This window comes from Martes martes (assembly GCF_963455335.1).
Source record: "Martes martes genome assembly, chromosome: 13".
NCBI classification, from domain to species: domain Eukaryota; kingdom Metazoa; phylum Chordata; class Mammalia; order Carnivora; family Mustelidae; genus Martes; species Martes martes.
This window is the reverse complement of record NC_137901.1, coordinates 83,604,652-83,626,773: the sequence shown is the minus strand read 5'-3', so window position 1 is coordinate 83,626,773 and position 22,122 is coordinate 83,604,652. Positions and strand designations below refer to the sequence as shown.

At 40.4% G+C, this 22,122-nt stretch overlaps 1 protein-coding gene across 3 annotated transcripts in view; it reads right to left on the bottom strand.

Moving 5' to 3' along the window:
* The window catches only part of HECTD4 (HECT domain E3 ubiquitin protein ligase 4), a 177,505-nt gene that overhangs the window by 112,941 nt on the left and 42,442 nt on the right, over positions 1 to 22,122 (bottom strand). For all 3 annotated transcript variants that reach the window (XM_080821201.1, XM_080821202.1, XM_080821203.1), the window contains exons 2-7: positions 12,891 to 13,408; positions 7,947 to 8,036; positions 7,249 to 7,379; positions 4,566 to 4,674; positions 3,774 to 3,912; positions 651 to 821 (exon numbers count right to left, since the gene is read on the bottom strand). In XM_080821201.1, the coding sequence (XP_080677327.1) occupies positions 651 to 821; positions 3,774 to 3,912; positions 4,566 to 4,674; positions 7,249 to 7,379; positions 7,947 to 8,036; positions 12,891 to 13,408 (1,158 nt within the window). The remainder of the gene's footprint in view (positions 1 to 650; positions 822 to 3,773; positions 3,913 to 4,565; positions 4,675 to 7,248; positions 7,380 to 7,946; positions 8,037 to 12,890; positions 13,409 to 22,122) is intronic.

The window sequence follows — 22,122 nt, the reverse complement described above, 5'->3', positions numbered from 1 at the left end:
AGCTTGCCCACCATTGTATTCCCACGACCTAAAGACACCACTGTCTGACTCACAGTACACAGTATCTACTGAACAAATGCCTTCTCATGATTTTAATTGTCTCACAGAGACTCCCAGTATCTACTATAGCCCCAGTCTCGTCACTGCAATTTAGTTCCACATTTCCATCAAGCCCCATGACCATTTCTACTTAAAAATCCCACTGTCTGGGGCGCCTGGGTGGCTCAGTCATTAGGCATCTGCCATTTGCTTGGATCCTGATCCCAGGGTCCTGGGATCGAGCCCCGTGTCAGGCTCTCTGCTCAGCGGGGAGCCTGCTTCTCCCTCTCCCTCTCCCCCTACTTATGTTCCCTCTCACTGTGTCTGTCAAATAAACAAAATCTTAAAAAAAAAAAAAAAATCCCACTGCCTACACATTAACTATTATTATCTGCACTCAGTTGCCAGATTAACCTTCAGAAAGCTTGGCTTTATCTGTGTCATAACTCCAAAGAAACCTTGAAAGAAATCCAAAAGAAAAGCCCATTTAGAGGCAAGAGTGGACACACTGTACATACTCCCAACTTTCTCGGGTCCTATGTAAACCAATACAAAAAGAAACCAAAAGAAAGTTTCTCTGCAAAGACACAAAATGAGAAAGTGAATCTTACCACAAGTTCGAAAATATCCATGAAGACAGAATGTCCCTTAGGGGTTTTCTCATTCAGACTGGCAGGGGACCAGATCCAATAGAAGTAAGTACCATCTGAAGAAAGGTGCACAGTGCTCATGGTGCTGCCAACGGGGAGATGATTGGCTGGCATTGGCACCATCTGGCACACCTGGACATGAAAGGGAAGAAAACTTCATTAGCGTGACATACAACTTATTAATTCTATCAGTTCATCATTCATGCTATTAAGTCCAAGATCAGAATTCGATAGGCTTCCTGGTCAAAACTACTAGCTCTAAGAGATGAAAATTACATGACAAAAATACAAAAATTCATTCAATGGTCCATGCAACAGACAAAAGAGGCTGAAGTATTAGAATCTGCTAGGCATGTGTTTTGTCAAATATTGAAAACAAAGCTTTAGAGAAATAGTCCTTGCTGAAATGTCCGAAGTTTTCCTTAGTAAGAATTTCAGACTATTAATTATATTTAAAAGGATAGGGACTGGATCTTATTTACTTTTATATCCCAGCACCTAATTCAGAGTCCAACACAGTTATTTGATAAATATGGAAGGAAGTGAAAAAGAGGGCAGAAGGAAGACGAGAGGGAAGGCAGAGAAGGGAGACAGGGGAGGAGAGAAAGAAAACAAGCAAGGCACACGCAAGACCCCAGCCCAGCACACGTGGGCTCAGTGAGGTGCACCAAGTCCCTTGGGAGGAAAAAGACAACCGCCAATTCTCTGTATCAGACACGAAGGCGTGTGTTTCTAATACTAACCCTCGTTCAGTTTCAGTATAAGGAATGAGCTTTGCAACATTTCATATTAAATGAGCAGTTACATACTCATGTTTACTGCAAGAGAAAAGCCCTTAAAATGAGAGAAAATGGGGACCCAGAAAACTGCGGACTAGGTTTTTCCAAAATGCTGAGGGTAGGAGCAGAACTGAAAATCCCAAAATAATAATTAGAGAAGGTCAGATGCCTTCGGGAACAGCAAGAACCACTTTCAGTTATTCCATCTCTCGGGGTGAATCACTCATTTTCCTAAGGTTACTTCTGACCCTTGAACTCATTTTATAGGAATTTTTTTTCCAGACTTGTTTTGTCTATTTGAAAAGTTAAAAAGTAATGTAGGTGCTGTAACCACACTTTGGAACTTGTAGTGCCAGGAAATCTAGAAAGTTGACAGCTACTGATTGGCCTAAGTAATTCCCAAATTGCTCCAATGCGCATCACCTACTTAGCAAAAACATGGTTTTCTTGGATAAAACTGAAGTTTCTGCAAAAAAAACAGAGGAAATGGACATTGCCTCAAATAAAAACCACGTCCCGGGGCGCCTGGGTGGCTCAGTGGGTTAAGCCTCTGCCTTTGGCTTGGGTCATGGTCCCACCGTCCTGGGATCGAGCCCCGCGTCGGGCTCTCTGCTCAGCGGGGAGCCTGCTTCCTCCTCTCTCTCTGCCTGCCTCTCTGCCTACTTGTGATCTCTGTCTGTCAAATAAAAAAATAAAATCTTAAAAAAAAAAAAAAAAACAACCATGTCCCAAGATTTAACATCTGCTTAATTCCCAGGCATATAATTCTACTTCAAATAAATATAGGTCATATTCTCGTCTGTCCCCATTAATAAAAAATGAAGTCAAGGGGCGCCTGGGTGACAGTCAAGCATCTGCCTTCAGCTCAAGTCATGATCCTGGGGTCCTGGGATTGAGCCCCACATGAGGCTCCCTGTTCAGCGGAGAACCTGCTTCTCCCTATCCCTGACACCCCCCCACCGCTTGTGCTGTCAAATAAAATCTTTCTTATTTTAAAGATTTTATTTATTTATTTGACAGAGATCACAAGTAGGCAGAGAGGCAAGCGGGGTGGGGGGGGGAGCAGGCTCTCTGCCGAGCAGAGAGCCTGATGTGGGGCTCAATCGCAGGACCCTGGGATGATGACCTGAGCCAAAGGCAGAGGCTTTAACCCACTGAGCCACCCAGGTACCCCTCAAATAAAAAATCTTAAAAAAAAAAAAATGAGGTCAATTGGGCATTTTATTTGTCAATTTGTTCTTTTTGTTCATCTAACAATTATTAAGCAGCTACTGTGTGTTTTAGAGATACAACAGTGAATAAGGCACAGTTCCTGTTCACCAGGAAAGGTATTGTTGAGTGACAAAGGAGACACAACATTCCACCGAAGTCCTGCCATGGGACTGCACGCCACGCATGGGAACTCTAACCAGGCAGTTCATCTTTGGTTGAAAGGCAGAAAGGAGTAATGTAAAAAGCTTGAACTCGGGTGCTGAGAACCATGGGTTCAAGTTCTTATGCTGCCATTATCGTGTGGCCTCGGGCAAGTCCCTTAACGTTGGAGCTACATTCTTTCATTCAACATAAAGGATAACCTTGCAGAGTGCTTACAAGAAGCCTAGCCTCAGCTGCCTCCTCTGTAAGACAAAACTGCCATTGTTCTACCTCACAGATAGTGTATGGAAATTGCCTAGACCAGGGCCCGGTACAGAGACGCTGATAAAGGACAGTTACTATTATCATCACCAATCCAATGCTGGGCACTGTGCTCCATTCTAAGCACACAAAGATAGGTAAGACGGGGTCCAGACTTAAAAGGATGCATGGTAGTGGGGAAGAGACAAGAGCAGGGGACTGCAGTGTGATGCAGCAAGTGCTGGCACGGACTGCTATGTCTGGAAGCACTGAAGATGAGCTCTGAATCCCTAACACATAATGATTTTATCCAAACTCATTTCAGGGCTCCCATTACCACAGAAAGGCTGTTTAGAGCAAATCAAATAAGGAAATGATGCCTTCCCAAAATAGATCTGGCAAAAGAGAAGAAAAAGGCAGCTAGTGTGTCTATCATCTTTGACTCTCTAGAATTTTTTTGATCACAAAAATTTGTTGATGGCCTTAGAAACTCGTAGAGAGCACATTCACGCAGACCATGTGGGGAAACTCTAAGATATCAGAAAAATACAGAATGCCTAAATGATGACAATTATAAGGATGCCACTATGGCAGGAAACTGTATCAGCGGTGTTCTTACTCCTGATGAGGTCAGCAACTTCCCTCACTGTCTCCAGAATATAAAAAGACAATGTCTTGGTTTTCTTTTTACCTGAAGGGTATTCTGGTCAATGACCTGGAAAAGGGAGTGAGGTTTATTATCAAAAGAAACAGGCCGGTGGAGAAGAATGCCACTGCCAAAAGCAACCCATCCTGGTTCCAGCTCCTCGTTCCGGCAGTACACAAAACCTCTGCAGAGAAGAAAAAAAAAAAAAAAAGGCAGTGTTCGAAACCACACAATGTGCTACGACAGACAGTTTCCACCTAATTTTTAAAACGACTAAGTGTGCAAAGTATCTAAAGGAGAATAAATATATTACATTAACATTTTGCAGCTGACGAACTAGAGCAAATATTAATTTTCCACAACAAATTAGAGGAGAAAAAGTTGGGGAAAAGATCTAATTAAATATATATAAGGATCTCAAATTGTGGTTTCTTTTGGCAGCAATTCACAGAATGATTAATATATCCCAACTGCAAAACACTGTTAATCCAATGTGAAATCCAAGCACAAAGAGACTTAACTAGAAAAACGTCCATTCATCAACATGGAGAAATCACTAATATTATAGTAATTCTGATCAAAGAGGAATTTCTGGCTAGAAACAATGACCTGAGGGCTACCAAGCTCTTTAGAGTCAAAAAAAAGCCGAAATGCATTAACAGAACAAGAGTCTACTAATGCAAGAAAACCCGAATTACATGAAGTTTTGCACTTAGTTACTAGTCAGTCTTGGGGGTGGGGGGAGGGAGTATGCCTCCCAGGTGTCTTCTTCATAGAGATTTATGTAAGGAAGGAAATGTTCCAGCCAAATCATTCAGCAAGTTCCATGCAACTGACCTGAGAGTACCATGTAATCCAGACCCCAATTTGCTTACTCCTCTTCCAACTGAGTTAGTAGTATACAGGTAAAGACCATCTGCCGTGAGACAGCGCCCCAAGTCAGCATCTGAAATCGTTTTTTCACAGGTAAATTATATACATGCTTTTTTCTAGTGAAATTATAAATGTGCTCTTTCTAGTGAAAAAGCCATTAGGAGGTGGGGTGAGAGATAATCTCCCACCTCTAAAATAAGTGCTTCAATGTGATTTCCAGGAAAGACGGCTCCAACCCCCAAATCAAACATCCAAAATGCATGTGGGATCAGGAACCAAGATCAGCGAAAGAGGTCAGAGATATACTAGCAGGAGAACCTGGTTCTGCCTGACAAAAATTTTCTTCTTCTTTTTGAATAGCAAAAATATCAAATTTATGCATTCTTAATTTTGGTCTGAAAGGACTATGACTACAGTACTTTCACTAATGATTCTGTAGTTTAAAAGGTGAGCTTTTAAGAGCCTTGAGCACTTATTAGTTGACCTTGGGCCTTTTTGAACTTCAGTTTCTTCATCCGTAAGATGAGGATAATATGTACCTCAAGAGTCACTGTGATGGTTAAATGAAGTAAGGCAAGTAAACACCCATATGCTCGATGCTACAAAACCAAAGCTCCAGAAATGGCAAATGATAATATATTGTAATACCAATGAAATACATGGAACTTAGATCTGCTTCTGGGGACTTCCCATCCAGCTACTATGTTTCCCCTTAGCTATAACCTCTGCTGGCTAAAACAAACAGTATCATTCTAAAGAACCATTAAATGGTTTACTAACTTACCTTCTAAAGAATCGGTCTTAGAAAGCTTATAAAACTTTCAGTATTTTCATGATCGTTTCACTATGTTTGGCTACCACTTATCATATTAAAGGAAACCCACACCACAGCACTCATATATGCTGTTAAGAATTCAGTTTACTAATCCAAGACCACTGGAACTTTAACGGTTTTTTGAGCAATCGGTAGTTGTGAGTAATCATTTCTAAAATATTAATTTCCCTCAAATATTTTAACTTGCAACATAAATATCCATTTATCCACCCTTCTTTAGACTGAGGCTCAAGGCCTTCTGAGAAGTCTGACAAGGGGTGGGAGTCAAAGTGACAGATTAAACAAGATTGGCCCCGACTTGATACTTGTTGAAGCTGAGTGACCAGTATGTAGAGTTGACTAAAGCATTCACTCAACTTCTGTATCTGTCAAATGTTTCCATATTAAAAATAAGATTACTTTTTAAAAATAAGAAAAATATTCTCAGGGTGCCTGGGTGGCTCAGTGGTTAGGCGTCTGCCTTCGGCTCAGATCATGATCCCAGAGTCCCTGGGATCAAGCCCTGCATGGGGCTCTCTGCTCAGTGGGGAGCCTGCTTCTCCCTCTACCCCTCCCCCTGCTTGTGCGCTCTCTTGCTCTCTTCTGTCAAATAAATAAAATCTTAAAAAGAAAAAAAAAGAAAAGAAAAAGACTCTCTAGGTGGAAGCAAAACTAAAGTACAAGACAGTGAAAAACAAGGAGATAAGCTCAACACCATCGTCCTCAGTAAGAAGCTACTATGAGGGAGATATTGAAGTAAAAAGGAGAAAACAAAGGGATTCTGATTTTGTTTGAAGATGTCACTTTCGGCCTATGATGTTTAAGAACTTCTTGGGTATTACAGTTGCAGGTTTTTTTTGCTTCTCCCATGGACTCTAGTTGTGTCATATCCAAAAAGTCTCACCAGTTCCTCCTACTAGCTCATGTGACTATTTGTTACAACAGTGGACACAGCAGACACAGGCCCCAGGATAAAGGGTGCACAGGTGGTCAGCTGCTTAGACTGCACCCCATGCCCTTCTGGTTGCCCCAGAAGTCTGCCCCCATCAACAGTTCTAAATGGAAGGGTGGGCAGAGGAGGCTCTGAATCCCATACATAATTAACGTCAATTTCTTAAGAGATTCACTTTGAGTCTTTCCATAAGAAAACTGAATGTTGTAGAAACAATTTCCTGGGGTATTTTAAATTCCTATTTCATCAGTTAGTGGCACTACTCGGTACATCCGCCACGCAAAATGGAGAGGCCTCCCCCATCCCACAGGTCAGGCAAGTGAAGGGCAATTAAGAGGGCTGCTGCCGTTTTCACGGAAATCAGAATGAACTGGTATGGGATACTCATGAAAATGTAAAAACATTTTAATCCAGATCATGGGAATACTTGATTCATGCTCCTTTGAACAATCTTTTTTTTTTGTTTGTTTTTAGGGTGGGAGGGTTTATCAAAACACTCCTAATACATCACTAAGGGAAACAGCATCAGGCTCAGGCAGCAAGACCTGAGATTTTGTTTACAGATAGAAAAATTCAACCTGAGGCTCCCAGGCTCAAACACAAATACCCAGGAGTCAACTTAAGTAATTCATGCCTCCTTGGCTAAAGTATATGGATGATACCTTTTCCTTGCGATAGCAGAACCTATCCATTTTCTTACCTCACTGAGTATCAGCTTTTACACTTTTACTGATAAAGCAGACAAAGAACATACTGTATAGGAACCTAGAGCTTTTATTTAAAAGGAACACAGTTTTATCTAAATCAGTTGCCACAATGATCTAAAAACCACTCTTTTCACGTCTTCAATTCAATCACAGGAGCAAAAACCCCTACATTACCTTTATTTTCAGAACTGGAGCCAGTGTTGCTATCTGGTGCAGGCAACATGTCTTCATACCCCCATGATACTATGTGTTTGCCACCGAGCAAACAGGATGGGGATCCAGGCCCCCCTTCCAAAAGCAACAGCCTAAAAATGAGCAGACGGGAGAATCAAAGACACAGAGACCATCCATTTCAGCGAGAAAATGAAAGTCATCTTACAGATCAGACAACTAAAACAGGTTTATGCAAATCTGCATCTGGAATAAATATTCACATTCTTAAATTTAAAAATTATAAAGCCATGCTTACAGGAATGTCATAATAAAAGTACAGCTATGTCTAAAATGTATAGGTTTTATATACACGTGGGATGGGGTAGGGTATCAATTTAGGAGGCACATATCAAAACATTAGGAGTGGTTATCTTCTGATAATGAGATTATGAATGATTTTTAGTTTCTCCTTTATACCTTAACATACCTTAAAATCTACAATAATTCATTATAAGCTATTACATTTTTTTAAAAACCTACAAAATAAAAAATGAGAATTAGTATACTCTAGGAACACTTTCAAAGAAGGAAGAACACAAAATTAGTAAGACGAATATGAATCACTCATTGGTAAGTTTAGCAATTTAACTATTGAAAGTCTTTATGCACAGATCTCCCTTGGGGGGGGGTGTGGATAAGGAACCAAAGTGATAGCTTACCTATACAGTACATCGGCTACGGGCAGGGACCCCAGATCAGTTTGTTTCTGTAACAGATGGACCGTATGAACAAAAGTTTTCAACGATCCCCTAAGAATAAAAGGAGGGAACAGAAAATCATCAAAACTGAAAAGCCAAACAACAAGGTTTATTTTATTAACCACAAGACAGTGCTCCAAAAGAGATCTATCCGCCTCCACCAATCAGAAGACCTATTGTTCCAAATATACTGGATTTTTACAGATTACCACTGGCTCTCACAAAGAGTTACTTCGTGAGCAGCACCAATTATGCCAATTAGGATGTTCTCCCTGCATTTGTAAAGGTAAATAATTTTCTCCCAAAATAAAGGTTCAAAACCTAAGGCTCAAACACAAAAAACACGTGGCTATTATGCTTCAGTACCATTTCATGAAGTCCTTCTCTAATCTAGAGGAGAGGTTTTATAGAAGTGGGTTATACTTAAAGTCTGACAGTGTTTCCAGCCTTCTTTTTTTTTTTTTTAAGATTTTATTTATTTATTTATTTGACAGACAGAGATCACAAATAGGCAGAGAGGCAGGCGGGGGGGGGGGGGAGAGGAAGCAGGCTCCCTGCTGAGCAGAGAGCCCGATGTGGGGCTCGATCCCAGGACCCTAGGATCATGACCTGAGCCGAAGGCAGAGGCTTTAACCCACTGAGCCACCCAGGTGCCCCTCCAGCCTTCATTTTTAAATATCTTTAAGTTCATATTTTTTTTTTTTTTTTTTTTTTAAGATTTTGAAAGAGAGAGAAGCAGATTCCCTACTGAGCAGGAAGCCTGACATGGAGCCTGATCCCAGGACCCAGAGATCATGAACCGAGCTGAAGGCAGATGCCTAACTGACTAAGCCACCCAGGCACCCTTAAGTTCATCCATTTCACATAACATCTCCCTAAACTCCATCACATGAAATATGACTGCAAAGGAATACGTTCAAATAATATATATATTTTGTATTAAGTCTACCTGAATGTGGGGCTCAAACTCATGAGCCTGAGACCAAGAGTCACACACTTTACCGACTAAGCCGGTGAGGAGCCCCTGAAGTAAGTATTTTGTGCTTAGCGGGGTGTTCCTTCTGCTTCCCTTGCTGTGAAGTACGTGACTATGATGCTTGCCGAGCTCACCACTACCCAATTTCCTTTTGGTTCCCAAAGCTCAAGATTCGGGGAAATCTAGAATATGGTCAACGGGATCTAAAAGAAGGCGCTTTTAAGATGCACAGGACTTACCTGGCCAGATCCCAAGTATAAATCACCACAGAACATTTCCTGAACTAGATGACCGCCTGTATCAGATAGGCCGACTTCGGATCGCTGCCTTATTCTCTCAGCCAAGGCTTTAATTGCTAGGTATCATATGCCTCAACCCCAGAAGAAATGGAACACCCGACACTGGACTGAGTAGGCTTGAGGTCCTCTTAATTGCCCCTTTCACTACCCCTGGTGCTCATAGAATCAAAACCAAAGAACAACATAAGGCAGGAAGGCAGCAGACAGGGTCTAAAAGCTCAAGTTGGGATTCAGGCCACTCACCAGCTGCACCATCTCAACCCTGTCACCTAATTCCTATGGATTTTGCTTCTTCATCTGTCCAACAGTGGTATCTCTGTGGCATGCAGGGAGGTTAAAATAGAGGGGGAAAGCACACCGGAACACTTGGGACCATTAAACCAACTGTAAAGGTATTACTACCTGCCAGACTGAATCACACTTTCAGAATAAAATTCAAACTCGTTCCACGGCTCCTAAGCCCCTACAATGACCCGAGCCCTGCCAAGCTCCTCTCCTGCCCCTTCTCTCTCCCACTGCATTCCAGCTCCCGGGTTACTGCGCTGGCCCCCTCAGCCACCCCAAGCACAAAAAGAACATCAGGGTTGTGCCACTTATTTCTTGACCAGAACACACCATCACTGGCTTTTTGATGTCTGGTTGGTTCGTTCTCTTCAACCTGGCCTCTGTTCATTGGGCACCTCTTCAGTAAGGCCGTCCCTGGTATCTCTAGCTAATGCTGTCTCGCCCCACCCCCCTCATCATTCTCTATCAAAAGATCCTGGCATGTGTTCTTGTAAATGAAAAGCCCCCTGAAGTTATCTGATTCAGGTCAACTTTGCAATTGAGGGACCAACCATCTTGCTCACTGTTGTATCCCCAGTGCCTATAAGAGTACCTTGCACAATGTAAATGAGCAATAATTATTTACAAAATGAATCACTCCGAGTCCATTCAACTGCAAAGTATGAAACCACTAATCACTATATTCCTAAGAATCAGCAAGGTTCCTGGCAAAGTTACTTAATAAATTGAACAAGTAAACATTCAAAATAATTTTGAAAATGTTGTCTTTGAAAGCATCAGTCTCAAATGTTCAATAATATGTCCCAAATAACTTCATTAAAGTAGATGACCAACTGAAAAGGTGAAGGCTTCTGATGTAAAGAAAGTCCAGAATGAGGTGACAATATTAGCAGTATAGGAATCATCTTTAAACACAAAACAAAAAACACCAAGAAGAAAATAAAAACATTCATTTCAACATTTCTGAATGGAATTTGGAATCTCAAGCACATGAAACAGTTTCAGTAACCATTAGATTGAATGTGGGCACAATAAAGTTTGATTCCATGTTCAATAAATAAAAATGTTTAAAACTAAGTTGATGATTATTCCTAACACTACAAGTCTATCTAAAGAATTCTATTTAAAAGCAAAATTTCGGGGGCCTGGGTGGTTCAGTTGGCTAAGTGCCTGATTCTTGACTTTGGCTCAGATCATGATCTTGGGGTTATGGGATTGAGCCCCATGTTGGGCTCCGAGCTCAGCAAAGAGTCTGCTTGAGAGTTTCCCTCTCCCTTTGTCCCTCCCTTTGCTCATGGGCTCGCTCTCTAAATATAAAAAAAAGGTTTTTAAATTTTCTCAAAATGGGATTTTTAAAAAAGATTTAGGGGCACCTGGGTGGTTCAGTCAGTTAAGCATCATGATCCCAGAGTCCTGGGATCAAGCCCCGTATCAGGCTCCCTGCTCAGGAGGGAGCCTGTTTCTTCCTCTCCCTCTGCCACTCCCCCTGCTTGTGTTCTCTTGAGCTCTGTCAAATAAAATCTTTTAAAGAGTAAATACAAATAAAGATTTATTTATCTATTTGAGAGAGTAAACACACACACATGTATTGCGGGAGGCAAGAGAGGGGGAGAGGGAGAGAGAAACTCTTAAGCAGACTCCCTACTGAGCACGGAGCCTGACAAGGGGCTCAATCGCACAACCATGAGACCATGATCTGAGCCAAAATCAAGAGTTGGATGCCCAATTGACTGAGCCACCCAGATGCCCCCCCAAAACGGGATTTTTGTATTAGTAACAAGTTTATTTAGGGTCTAAAATGGTCTTCCACAAATACAAGCTACCAATCTAATATAAAGCCTTTCCAGGAAAACTTAATTCAGTGCTACCCAGTAATGTCTCCAGAATTAAGGTCCTGTCAGGATTTCCACAATCAACCAGTCTTCAGGGATCTAAAACTAGGCTAGGACAGTTTGCTTAGGGCAAAGAAACTGACAATTAATCCTGGTGCCATTTTGCCTTAAAAATAGTTTGACAGTCAACCATTTAAAGATTTTATTTATTTATTTGACAGACAGAGATCACAAGCAGGCAGCGAGGCAGGCAGAGAGAGAGGAGGAAGCAGGCTCCCTGCCGAGCAGAGAGCCCAACGCGGGGCTCGATCCCAGGAACCTGAGATCATGACCTGAGCCGAAAGCAGAGGCCTTAACCCACTGAGCCACCCAGGCGCCCCGACAGTCAACCATTTAAAGGTCAACTTTGAAACCATAAAAATAGGGGAAGAAGTCTTATAACCAAGAACTCTGTAATCTTTCAAGAAGAATTTTTCCACATATTCTTTGCTTAAAAGAAAAAAAAAAAAAAGGAAAGAACTCTGAAGGGAGAAGGACAGATTAATGACATTAATTAATGACACTAATCTGTCAGACCACGGTCCTAATTGGTCTCTAGACGACTAGCTTAGAGGAAAGCAAGGGCAGTGAACCTTTTTCTCACACATACAGGTTACTGGGCAAGAGAATGCAGAGACCCCCTCCTGGAAAAGTAACTCTAACATTTCCTATTGATATCAGATCAACAATTAGATCAATTAGATCTGCTTACACAAAAAGGATGGCACACTATTCAATCTGGATATATACAGGGGCACCAGGGTGGCTCAGTCAGTTAAGCATCTGCCTTCAGCTTGGGTCACGGTCTCAGGGTCCTGGGATTGAGCCCCACATCAGGTTCCCTGCTCAGTGGGGGAGCCTGTTTCTCCCTCTCTATCCACTCCCCCTGCTTGTGTGTGCATCTCTCTCTGTTGAATAAATAAAATCTTTAAATCTGGACAGAGAGATCTTTCAGTTAAATTAATGGAGGCAAGCATCATGGTCCAGAAATATAATTTGTGACCAAGCCTGCATAACGGAGTCCAAGTAATAACTCTCAATTGCTGAAAATATTAAAAATGAAAAAATGAGGAAATTAAAAGCTCTACCAATTTTCTGGCCATCCTTCGAGGAGAAATATAGATATACCATCCTCCACCAACTGCTGGACCTAAAGCACTAATCATCAAGGGGGTGAGTAGATAACGGCAAGGGTTGGCTCTCCCTTTTAAGTCGCTTCAGCTTTATCACAGGATGCCAGACAGCAAACACTTGAACTTGGGCTCCAGCTCAAGCTCCTGGTGCCAAGTTTTGGTGAAAGTATCTTGTGCACCGTCGAGGCTGTGAAATTCAATATTGCCAATGAAGACGGACTACTGGAGGTTAAGACTGCCATCACATAGGCTCGCCTCTCACTCCACAACCCCCCTCCCCACCCCTCCCCCCAGCAGCAGCCGTCACAAGGCTACCAGGTGGTCCATTTGCTGGTCCTTACCTGGCACACGCCAAAGCCACCAGAGCAGCAGCAGCATTTTCCTTCTGCTTATGTGGGATGTGTCGGCCTGTGTCCGAAGTGTCTTCTAGCCAGGAGCACAGCAAAGTTTCAATTCCATTGAGACAGTCAGCAGGCTCCTTGGTCAGGCTCAAAGGCTGGCAGTCGCGAAGGCAGTTCAATAGCACCTCAGCAGTTATGTTACAGAGAGAGGGGTCCGTTCTGCTCTGGGACTGGATAAGGGGGAAGACCAGCAGGAGCCCCATCCGAGATGTGAAGGGAGCTTGCTCGGGTTGCTGCAACAAGCCCTGGCGTTTGAGCAGAGCCAGTGTTTCTTCGTCACCCGAACTTTCTCTTTCGTGCTGTTCTTCCAAGGCCAGCTGGCGCTGGGCATTCCACAGTCCTCGCAAGGCATTCAGACGGTACTCCAGCAGGCGGGCATACGCATTGCTCTGATTCCCACAGACGGAGCGCAAACGTTCAGCTAATTCCGTCGGGTTCTTGGTCTCAAACGTTAAAATCTAAAGGGAGGAAACAATAAAGACGCTGGTATGTACAGTTTTTCACCATGGTTTTCATCAGTGGCAGCAAATATATCCGATGGGATCTAAAAATAGTCCACATAAGTCATCTTAGTTGGAACCAAATATGAAAATAGGTGTTGTAAAACCCAGGTATTTGCTGGAGACTTTTTTCTGTGGCGTTTCTGCTAGTGCCCCGGTTAAAAGTAATATCAGGCCTGGGTCAAAGAGCGCAAATCATGAAAACAGTTAAGTATGAAGTCAGAAATTAATTCAAGTAATTTTAGAAAATTGAGGTACAGGTCCTTGTTAAATGCTTTTGAGGTATAATGTAAGTCTAATTCCCATTACCAAGTGGACTGTAAGTGAAAAGAACAAAACTTTATCTTCAGAATCCAATATACCTACTCATAAATCATTGATATTGTATTGGCCTTTGATTTTGAAGAACACTCCATTCTTACTACTGTTAATCTATTATCTCAATTGGTAACATGGCATAGGTTAATTCGGTTCATACTGATCAAGGAAGCACTATTTTCTTGCCAAAACATACAATTACCAGAAGGCCTCTAGATTTTCAGCTGCTAGGGGAATAAAACCATTAAGTCCTTAATCCTAAGAACCAACTATCAAGATAAAGAATTAAAGTGACTTTATGATGAAGAAAGTATATGCATAGAACTAGGTTAAAATAAACAGACCGTTGTAAGGAGCTAAGGAGGGCACTCTAGGAGCAAGCCATTAAAACAGACTATCAGGCGCCAGGGGTATCTGGTTCTCAGTAGACCAGAAAGTCAGGGTGAGAAGAGGTTTGAAATAAAAGCAAAGAAAATTCTGTCACGTCATTGGCACTGACATTTTGGAAGGTTATAGATCACTTTATTTATCTCAGAAACCTGCAAAATACTTTTATTACCTCAAACTTTGCCCTTGAAAACAGCCCAATAAAACAAGAACTTCCAGAACAATGTAAACACAGTAACGGCCTTGCTTAGCTATACATGCAAGTCACTGAACTGAAAAAATGTTCAGTTTAAACAACAAATTCTGGGGCACCTGACTGGCTCAGTCAATAGAGTGGGCAACTTGATCTCAGGGTCATGAGTTCAAGCCCCATGTTGGGTGTGGGGCTTATTTATAAATAAATAATTCCAATTCAAAAAATGTACTTCATTTTTTTTTAAAAAAAGGACATGTTAAAAAAAAAAAAAAGTAAGTAATTCGAATTTCAGTGCCAGCCTATCAGATCAGAAAAAACTTCCAAATGCCATAAGATTTCAAACAACAACTTAGCAATAAGAAGAAAAGAACCATTGATATACACAACTTCAATGAATCTCAGTGGCACTGAATTGAGGGAAAACAGCCAATTTCAAAAGGTTGCATCTGTAGGATTCCATTTACAGGGCTTTCTGGAAAAAACAGAATAGAACTACAGTGATAGAGAAGAGATCAGTGATGGTCAGAGGTCAGGGGAATAGGCAGTGTAGGACTAATATAATGATAGTATAAAGAAGTTTTTTGGAATGAAGAAGTTGTTCTGTATCCTGATTGTGGTGGTGGTGGGATCATGAACCTATAGGTGTGTTAAATTTATATAACAGTATGAATTTAGGGGGTTTACCCTAAAAAGGGCTATTTAATTGTATGATAATTTCTAAACAAAAGGAAAAAAATTCCAACTAGGCTATATCTGTGTTCAACTAGGTATCACTGGGTAAAGCTATATTGCAGGTCGTATTAAAATTAAGAACAAGGGCCATTTTCAGTTAGTTTTTAATACAACAGGAACAATGTTTAATTGTCTTTTACCATCAAGTCATACCAAACTGTATTTTCCTAACTTTTAACTGGATTCAAACACAAATCACCCTTTTATTTTTCACATGGCAGCAGATAAAATAGCTCAAGTTCCTTAAAAAAAAAAACCAAAAAAAAACCAAAAAAAAAAAAAAACCTCACATTTCAAGGGCAACCATCTACCTTAAAGCTGTTATCAATATTCAAAGAAGTTAGACTGCCTTTATTTCCGCCCCTCCTTTTAGGATCTTCCCTCAAAAACCAGCCTCTACCATTAAAATCAATAACTAAAGACTGAGATGATTTTAATGTTGTTAAAAAAATTAAAAGGCACCTGGGGTGGCTCAGTCGGTTGAGCCTTTGCCTTCTGCTTGGGCCATGATCCCACAGTCCTGGGATGGAGTCCAGTGTGGGCTCTCTGCTCAGCGGGGAGCCTGCTTCCCCTCTCCCAGCCCCCACCATGCTCTCTCCCCCTAATAAAATTAAAATTTTAAAAAAATCATAAAACTTTGTCTTCCTACTTATGAACATCTAAAATGAATTTAAGAGCTTTCCAATATTGGTTTTGTGATTTCCACCCAATATTACTCTTTGATATAAAATACATACAAAAGACATACATGTTCCACACATTTATGGTACATTGATCATCTACTTTGTTTATATGAAGCAACTACTAAAAAATTCAATACAGACTTTTATTAGACCCAAGAATCAAAGAACAACTCAGTAACATTAAACCTACCTATTTCCTTTTATTATCAATCTTAAAGATAAGTGGTTCTAAAATGTGGTATTTCATGGTTCGTATAAAGATGTTTACGACAGAATCTAGAGCTAACTCCAAACATTAAGACTAGCTGGAAAAAAAACTCTATAATACACTTCTGCACTTTTCTTATGATTCTATTTTTATAAGTACTTCAGCTATATTTTGGCATTCCGAAAAGGATTCTGAAAGGATCTGAGTTATAATTAACCAAATATTATATGATATACACAGTTAAGTGACTTATGTTTATTGATTTAGCAGTATCTAAGGCACACTATGCTTTCAGAAATCCATTAGACTACTCAGCATTATCCATTGGAATAACCCCTCATGAAAACTAAGAACTGTGCGCTACACTGCTGTTTTTCAGAATTCTAAGTTTGAAGGTCATGGCCAAAAATCATTTCATAAAGACATCATACCTTTGAGTTTTAGTACATCAGCGATGGAGGATCTATTCTGGTACTTATGAATATTAAATGATTTGTCTCAGATCCTCATATAAAAACCACTGCTCTCAGTAACTGCTTTTAAAGAAGATAAAAAATCCAAAATGTCAATAGGAAATGAATACTTTTCACTTTAAAAAGGGGGAAAGTTATTTAAGGAGCAGGGAAGATCCCCATCATCCTTAATCAGAAGGAAGGGTCACTAACTACTACAGGGATAATGAAGTCACCCAATGAAGGGAATGACTTTCAAAGTAATGTGCTGCCTTAATTTTCTTTTTTTTTTAAATCATACATGACACACAAGTTTAATCTAAGACAACAACAATCATTCTGGAAAGTCTAACAGAAGGTAGGCAAAATATTCTTTGCCAGCCAAATGGCTTTGAACAAGACTCCAATATTTGACGTAAGAGTAGTTATAGAGGATCAACTCATTTCAGCCAATTTCTTTCCATTTTCCATGTGGAAAAATACAAGAGCATGTACCTGCCAGCCATGACGTGAAATGTCAACATGCATTTCAAGTAACTGTCATAGTGAGAAAAAGCACAGAGAGGCTTTTGAAGTAGTAGAGAATGTTACAAATAAAGAAATTAACTAAACCAATAATTAATAGAAAAGATTAGGGCATGAACTATTGTATTCCCCTAAATGTAAATATTAATTTTCATCTATATCACTGTTCAGAAAAGAGATTTAAGTCTCTAAAATTGTCAAGAAATTAAAAGATATATTAGAGCCTACCTCTGAAATAGAGTAACCCCTTTCTAAGAATTTAACCTAAAAAAAATTTCCAGAAATAAATGTACTGAAGTTTTATTGTAGTGGAAAAAGCAGAAGAAATCTTAACATCCAAAAAAGAAATGTTCGGGGCCCCTGGGTGGCTCAGTTGTTAAGCATCTGCCTTTGGCTCAGGTCCTGATCCCAGGGTCCTGAGATAGAGCCCTGTATCAGGCTTCCTGCTCAGCGGGTAGTCTGTTGGAAGCCTGTTCTCCCTCTCCCACTGCCCCCTGCCTGTGTTCCCTCTCTTGCTGTCTCTCTCTCTGTAAAAATAAATAAATAAACAAAATCTTAAAAAAAAAAAAAAAAAAAAAAAGCTATGTTCAGCGGCACGTGGCTGGCTCAGTTGGTACAGCATGTGATTCTTGATCTTGGAGCTCTAAATTCAAGCCCCACATTGGGTGTGAGATTACGTAAATAAAATCTTAATTAAAACAAATAAAAAGGGAAGGGGGGCCTGGGTGTCTCAGTCGGTTAAATGTCTGCCTTCAGCTCAGGTCCTGACCTCAGGGTCCTGGGATGGAGTCCTGCATCAGGCTCCCTGCTCAGTAGGGAGCCTGCTTCTCCCTCTCCCAGTCCCCCCAATGCTGTGCTCTCGGTCTCTGTTTTTTAAAAATATTGTTTGTTTGACAAGGAGAAGGGAAGTGTTCAATTAAAACATAGGACAATGGAATATTATGCAATAACTTAAGAAAGTTAAAACCAAAGAAAAAGCAGAAAAATTATATATGCCCTATAAGTAGGACTATGTAAAACATGCTTGTTCAATTTGAAAGGTCATTAGTATTTGTGGTAATAGAAACATGAATTTTTCTCTATTTAAAAAAGAAAAAAACAGTGATGACAAGTTAAATAGTTCATATTTAAGCAATCATAACTACAGGGGATACTTTTGAAAAGCAAACGCTATCTTTAACTGGTAGTCAAACAAATGGTGACACAGTGGATATATTTAAAATGGGGAGGGGGGGGACAGCTGACAAAAAATCATCACAGTACCACAGGATATGCTGTCCTTAAATCCGCTGACGAGTTCCATCTGTTGCACTTTGGCAGCAAAAAACACAGGGCTGATTAGATTTCTGGTTAGGAGGGAAGACTGAATGGTGGGATGGGGAAGGCCACAAATATTGGGAGCTATGAATGGACAATAAAACCTTTCACTCTCCAAAATGAAAGGATACTTAAAACTCAGGACTGTGCCAGCCTCGCAGCACATATACTGATACTCAGGATCACTCAAGCTCCGAACAGATGAATTACATTACTGTGCCCCCCATTATGGTACATTAACCAATTCATTCTATGTACCTGTCAGCATAAAAGGAATTTATACCTGGGTTATTATTTCAAAGCAGATCAACTGGCCAGACTTGCAAACCCAATACAAAATTTGTAAGGAAAGGCCACAGAATACTGAAATCCTCTCAAATGTTAGAGTGCATTTTTTTAAACCCTTCTATAAATTTTCCTACTGTTTTTCACATTATGAAGATGGCAATCATGGCCAAATTGAATTGCATATGGCAATTCACAGAATGTAAGATCTCAAGTGAACCAAGTAAATGAATTGTGAGTGCAAGGATGGAATTCTATCTCTTAATATGAAAGCCTAATTCGAGAGTGGATCACTTATCAATTAAATTAAACCCTGAAGCTGCATATCCTTATCCAATCCTGGAAATAGGTGTTCATTTGAATGCTCTTTGGACATCTCCTATTTTTAAAAAGGGTCTTTTACTTGACTGACAACACGATTAAGTTTCACAGTTTAATTCATGAGTTTTAGCCGCTAGTTTGGTACCTCAACTAGAATGGCCTTGACGGCTTTCCAGATCGTTTGGCTTAGGCTCAGCCCTGTAAAACCTGCTCCAGCACTCAGTGATCTCGCCCACATCTTCACGCACCTGCTATTGATGGCAGGATTGTCAGACCGGTGAGGACTCAGGGCAGGGGTGGCTGAGTCGGTAGAGCATGTGACTCTTGATCTCTGGGTCCTGAGTTCAAGCCCCATGTTGGGCGTAGTTAAACAAAAACTTCTGAGAATTCCATATCTAAGAAATCACTTTCCCAATTCTTCTTGCATGAAAGTTCCATCTTGACCTTGCCCTTATCCAGTTTTCATCTTTTGTCATGTCCTCATGACCAGGGTCCTATTTTTCCATCTCCTGGTTTTGTTGCTTAAAAGTTCACCCCATTCAGCCCAACTTCTACCTTTCAAAATTCAGCTCTGCTACTTACTTTTGAAAAATTCTGATTTCCTCTCTCTCCTTTCCAAAATTAGCTACTACGTGCTTCCACAGTATCCAGCACATATCTCTATCAGAGGATCCACCACAAACTGTAAGGGAAAACGTGTCTGCTATTTCACAACAGGAATAGATTGATGATTTGTTAGGAATAAAGGAAAATACCTCTGAAGAGATAACATTTGTTAACTGCTTACTTCACATACTTAACGATTACCACACTGTGATATAGTCAAACCTTAGCATAAATATATTTTAGTAAAAAAAACAAAATCCACTGGTTTTTTAAATAGAGAAACGGAACAAAGGAAACGGTGTAACTCTTATATGCGTAACACCACACTACTATGTTGTTTGTTTCCAGTCTGTCCCCTCTTTCAACCAAGTACTAAAAGGGGGAAAACCATAGCTTATTCACTTTTGTAACACCTGAGCTTAGCACAGTGTCTGGCACATAAATATTTGATAAATTAACAAATGAGATGATACATTAATTCCAAGAATAATTCCCTTAGGATGTACATTTGGTTCCCACTATACATCTGAGTAACCCTCCTTCGGTTGGACTAATTATAAATCTGCCTTCTGGAGCAACAGAAAATTCTTCCTCTTCCACGTAAAAGCCTTTTAATCAGATGAAGAAAATATGTGTAGTGGAAGAAGGGAATGCCAAAATATGAGCTAGCGCCGCTGTTCTCAACCCTTGCTGCACATCTGAACTGTTTTGGAAGCTTTTTAAAACAATACTCCTGAGTGGGCTCCACTCCAGTCAGATTAACTCAGAATATCTAGGGATGAGACCCAGGCTTTTTTCCACTCCACAAGTGAAAGCAATGTGCAGCCAAATATCAAACCACTGAGTTAGGGGAAATGGGTTCCAGCTCAGGCTCTGCAAGTAACAATCTCCCCTTAGGTAGTTTACTTAAACTCACTTGGTCGGTATTTCTACCTTTGTAAAAATGAGGCCAACACCCACCTCATTTACACAGCTAAGGTCAAACACAGGTTCCGGGAGTTCTCTGAAAAAGCCGAAACTGCTCAACAACCGTTAGGGTTTCCTTATTTTAGACTAGATCACCACCAAGAAAGGGAATTTTTTCGTATAACCCTGAAAGAAGGAAATCCTGACTAGATAAAAGCCAGGAGTGCTGAGGATAGGGTAAAGGAGGCGTGGAATTAAACACATGCTTTGTCTGAGCCAACACGGTTTTAAAAAATGCTAATCCAATCTTAAAATGCATTAGAAGAATTCCACTGTCAGGAGCAAGGGAGATAATAATCCCATTTATATTCTGCAATGGTCAAACTCTAACTGGAATATCCTGTTCAGTTCAGAGTAGCTCATTTCAAGAAGTCATTAGCAGACTAGTAGGAGTTCAGAAGAGGGTGATTTGACTAATCTGGCAATCATGTCACATGAGGAATGGTTAAGAAACTAGGGATGCGTGGCCTGCAAGGGAGGAGGGGGCAACCTTCATAAAATTAAAGGGCTATCATGTGGAAGAAGACGAGTGTATTGCTCTAAAAGCCACAAAAATAGGAAGTTACAGGGATGGACGGCATAACGAAGAACTTTGATAATAATTCTAAACAGTGTAAATCACAACAACTCCTGGATGTGTTTAAAGAGAAAGAAAAGATTCTTGCGCTCCACTTACAAAGACTGTTTCGAGAAGTCTAAGATGTGCCCTGGAATCTACATTTGAGGCAGGCTCTCTGGGTAACTCTGGGTAGTCTCTAAAAAATTTTATAAAAGGTTTATTATAATATAATTCACATACCATGAAATTCATCCACTTAAAGAGCAAAATTCAATGGATTTTAGTACATTCAGAGCTGTGCGGTCATTACCACAATTTTAGAACGCTTCCATCACCTTCAGAAGAAATTCTGTACCCATTAGTAATCTCTCATTTTCCCCCAGATCTCTTAGCCCTAAGCCATCAGTAACCTACTCTACAGAGTTACCTATTCTTCACTTCAAACAGAAATGGAATCCTGCTATCTGGAGTATTTTGTGAATACCCTTTCATGTAGCATTGTTTTCAGGATTTGTCCCCTTCATTCCTGGTCACTGCTAAATGATACTCCATTTTATGGATAGACCACATCTTATTTACCCATTCACTGGTTGATGGGACATTGGAGTTTCCACTTTTGGCTGTTATGGCTAATGCTTCTCTGAACATTGAAGTTTTTGTGCAGACATAAGTATATAATCACAAGGGATAAAAACCTAACAGTGAAACTGCTGAGTCATATGGTAACTCTGTTCACCCTAGGGAGGAACTGTTGAACTGTTCTCCAAAGTGGCTGTACCATTTTATATTCCCAGCAGCAAGATATGAAGATTTCCGTTTTCCACATCATTGCAAACACTTGTTATTATCTGTCTTTTGATTAGAGCCATCCAAGTGGGTGTGAAATGGTAGTTCATGTGGTTTTGATTTGCATCTCCCTGATGGTTAATGGTGTTAAGCATCTTTCATGGGCTTATCTGTCATTCACCTATCTTTGGAAGATTGTACTTTGAGAAACAATGAATTTGCCTTATCAATAAGAACAAGATCTTCAATGAACAGAAACACATTAAAGAAAAAAGAAGAAAGAAAAAAGAAACACAAATACACTTAAACCCACAAGCTTATAATATTATGA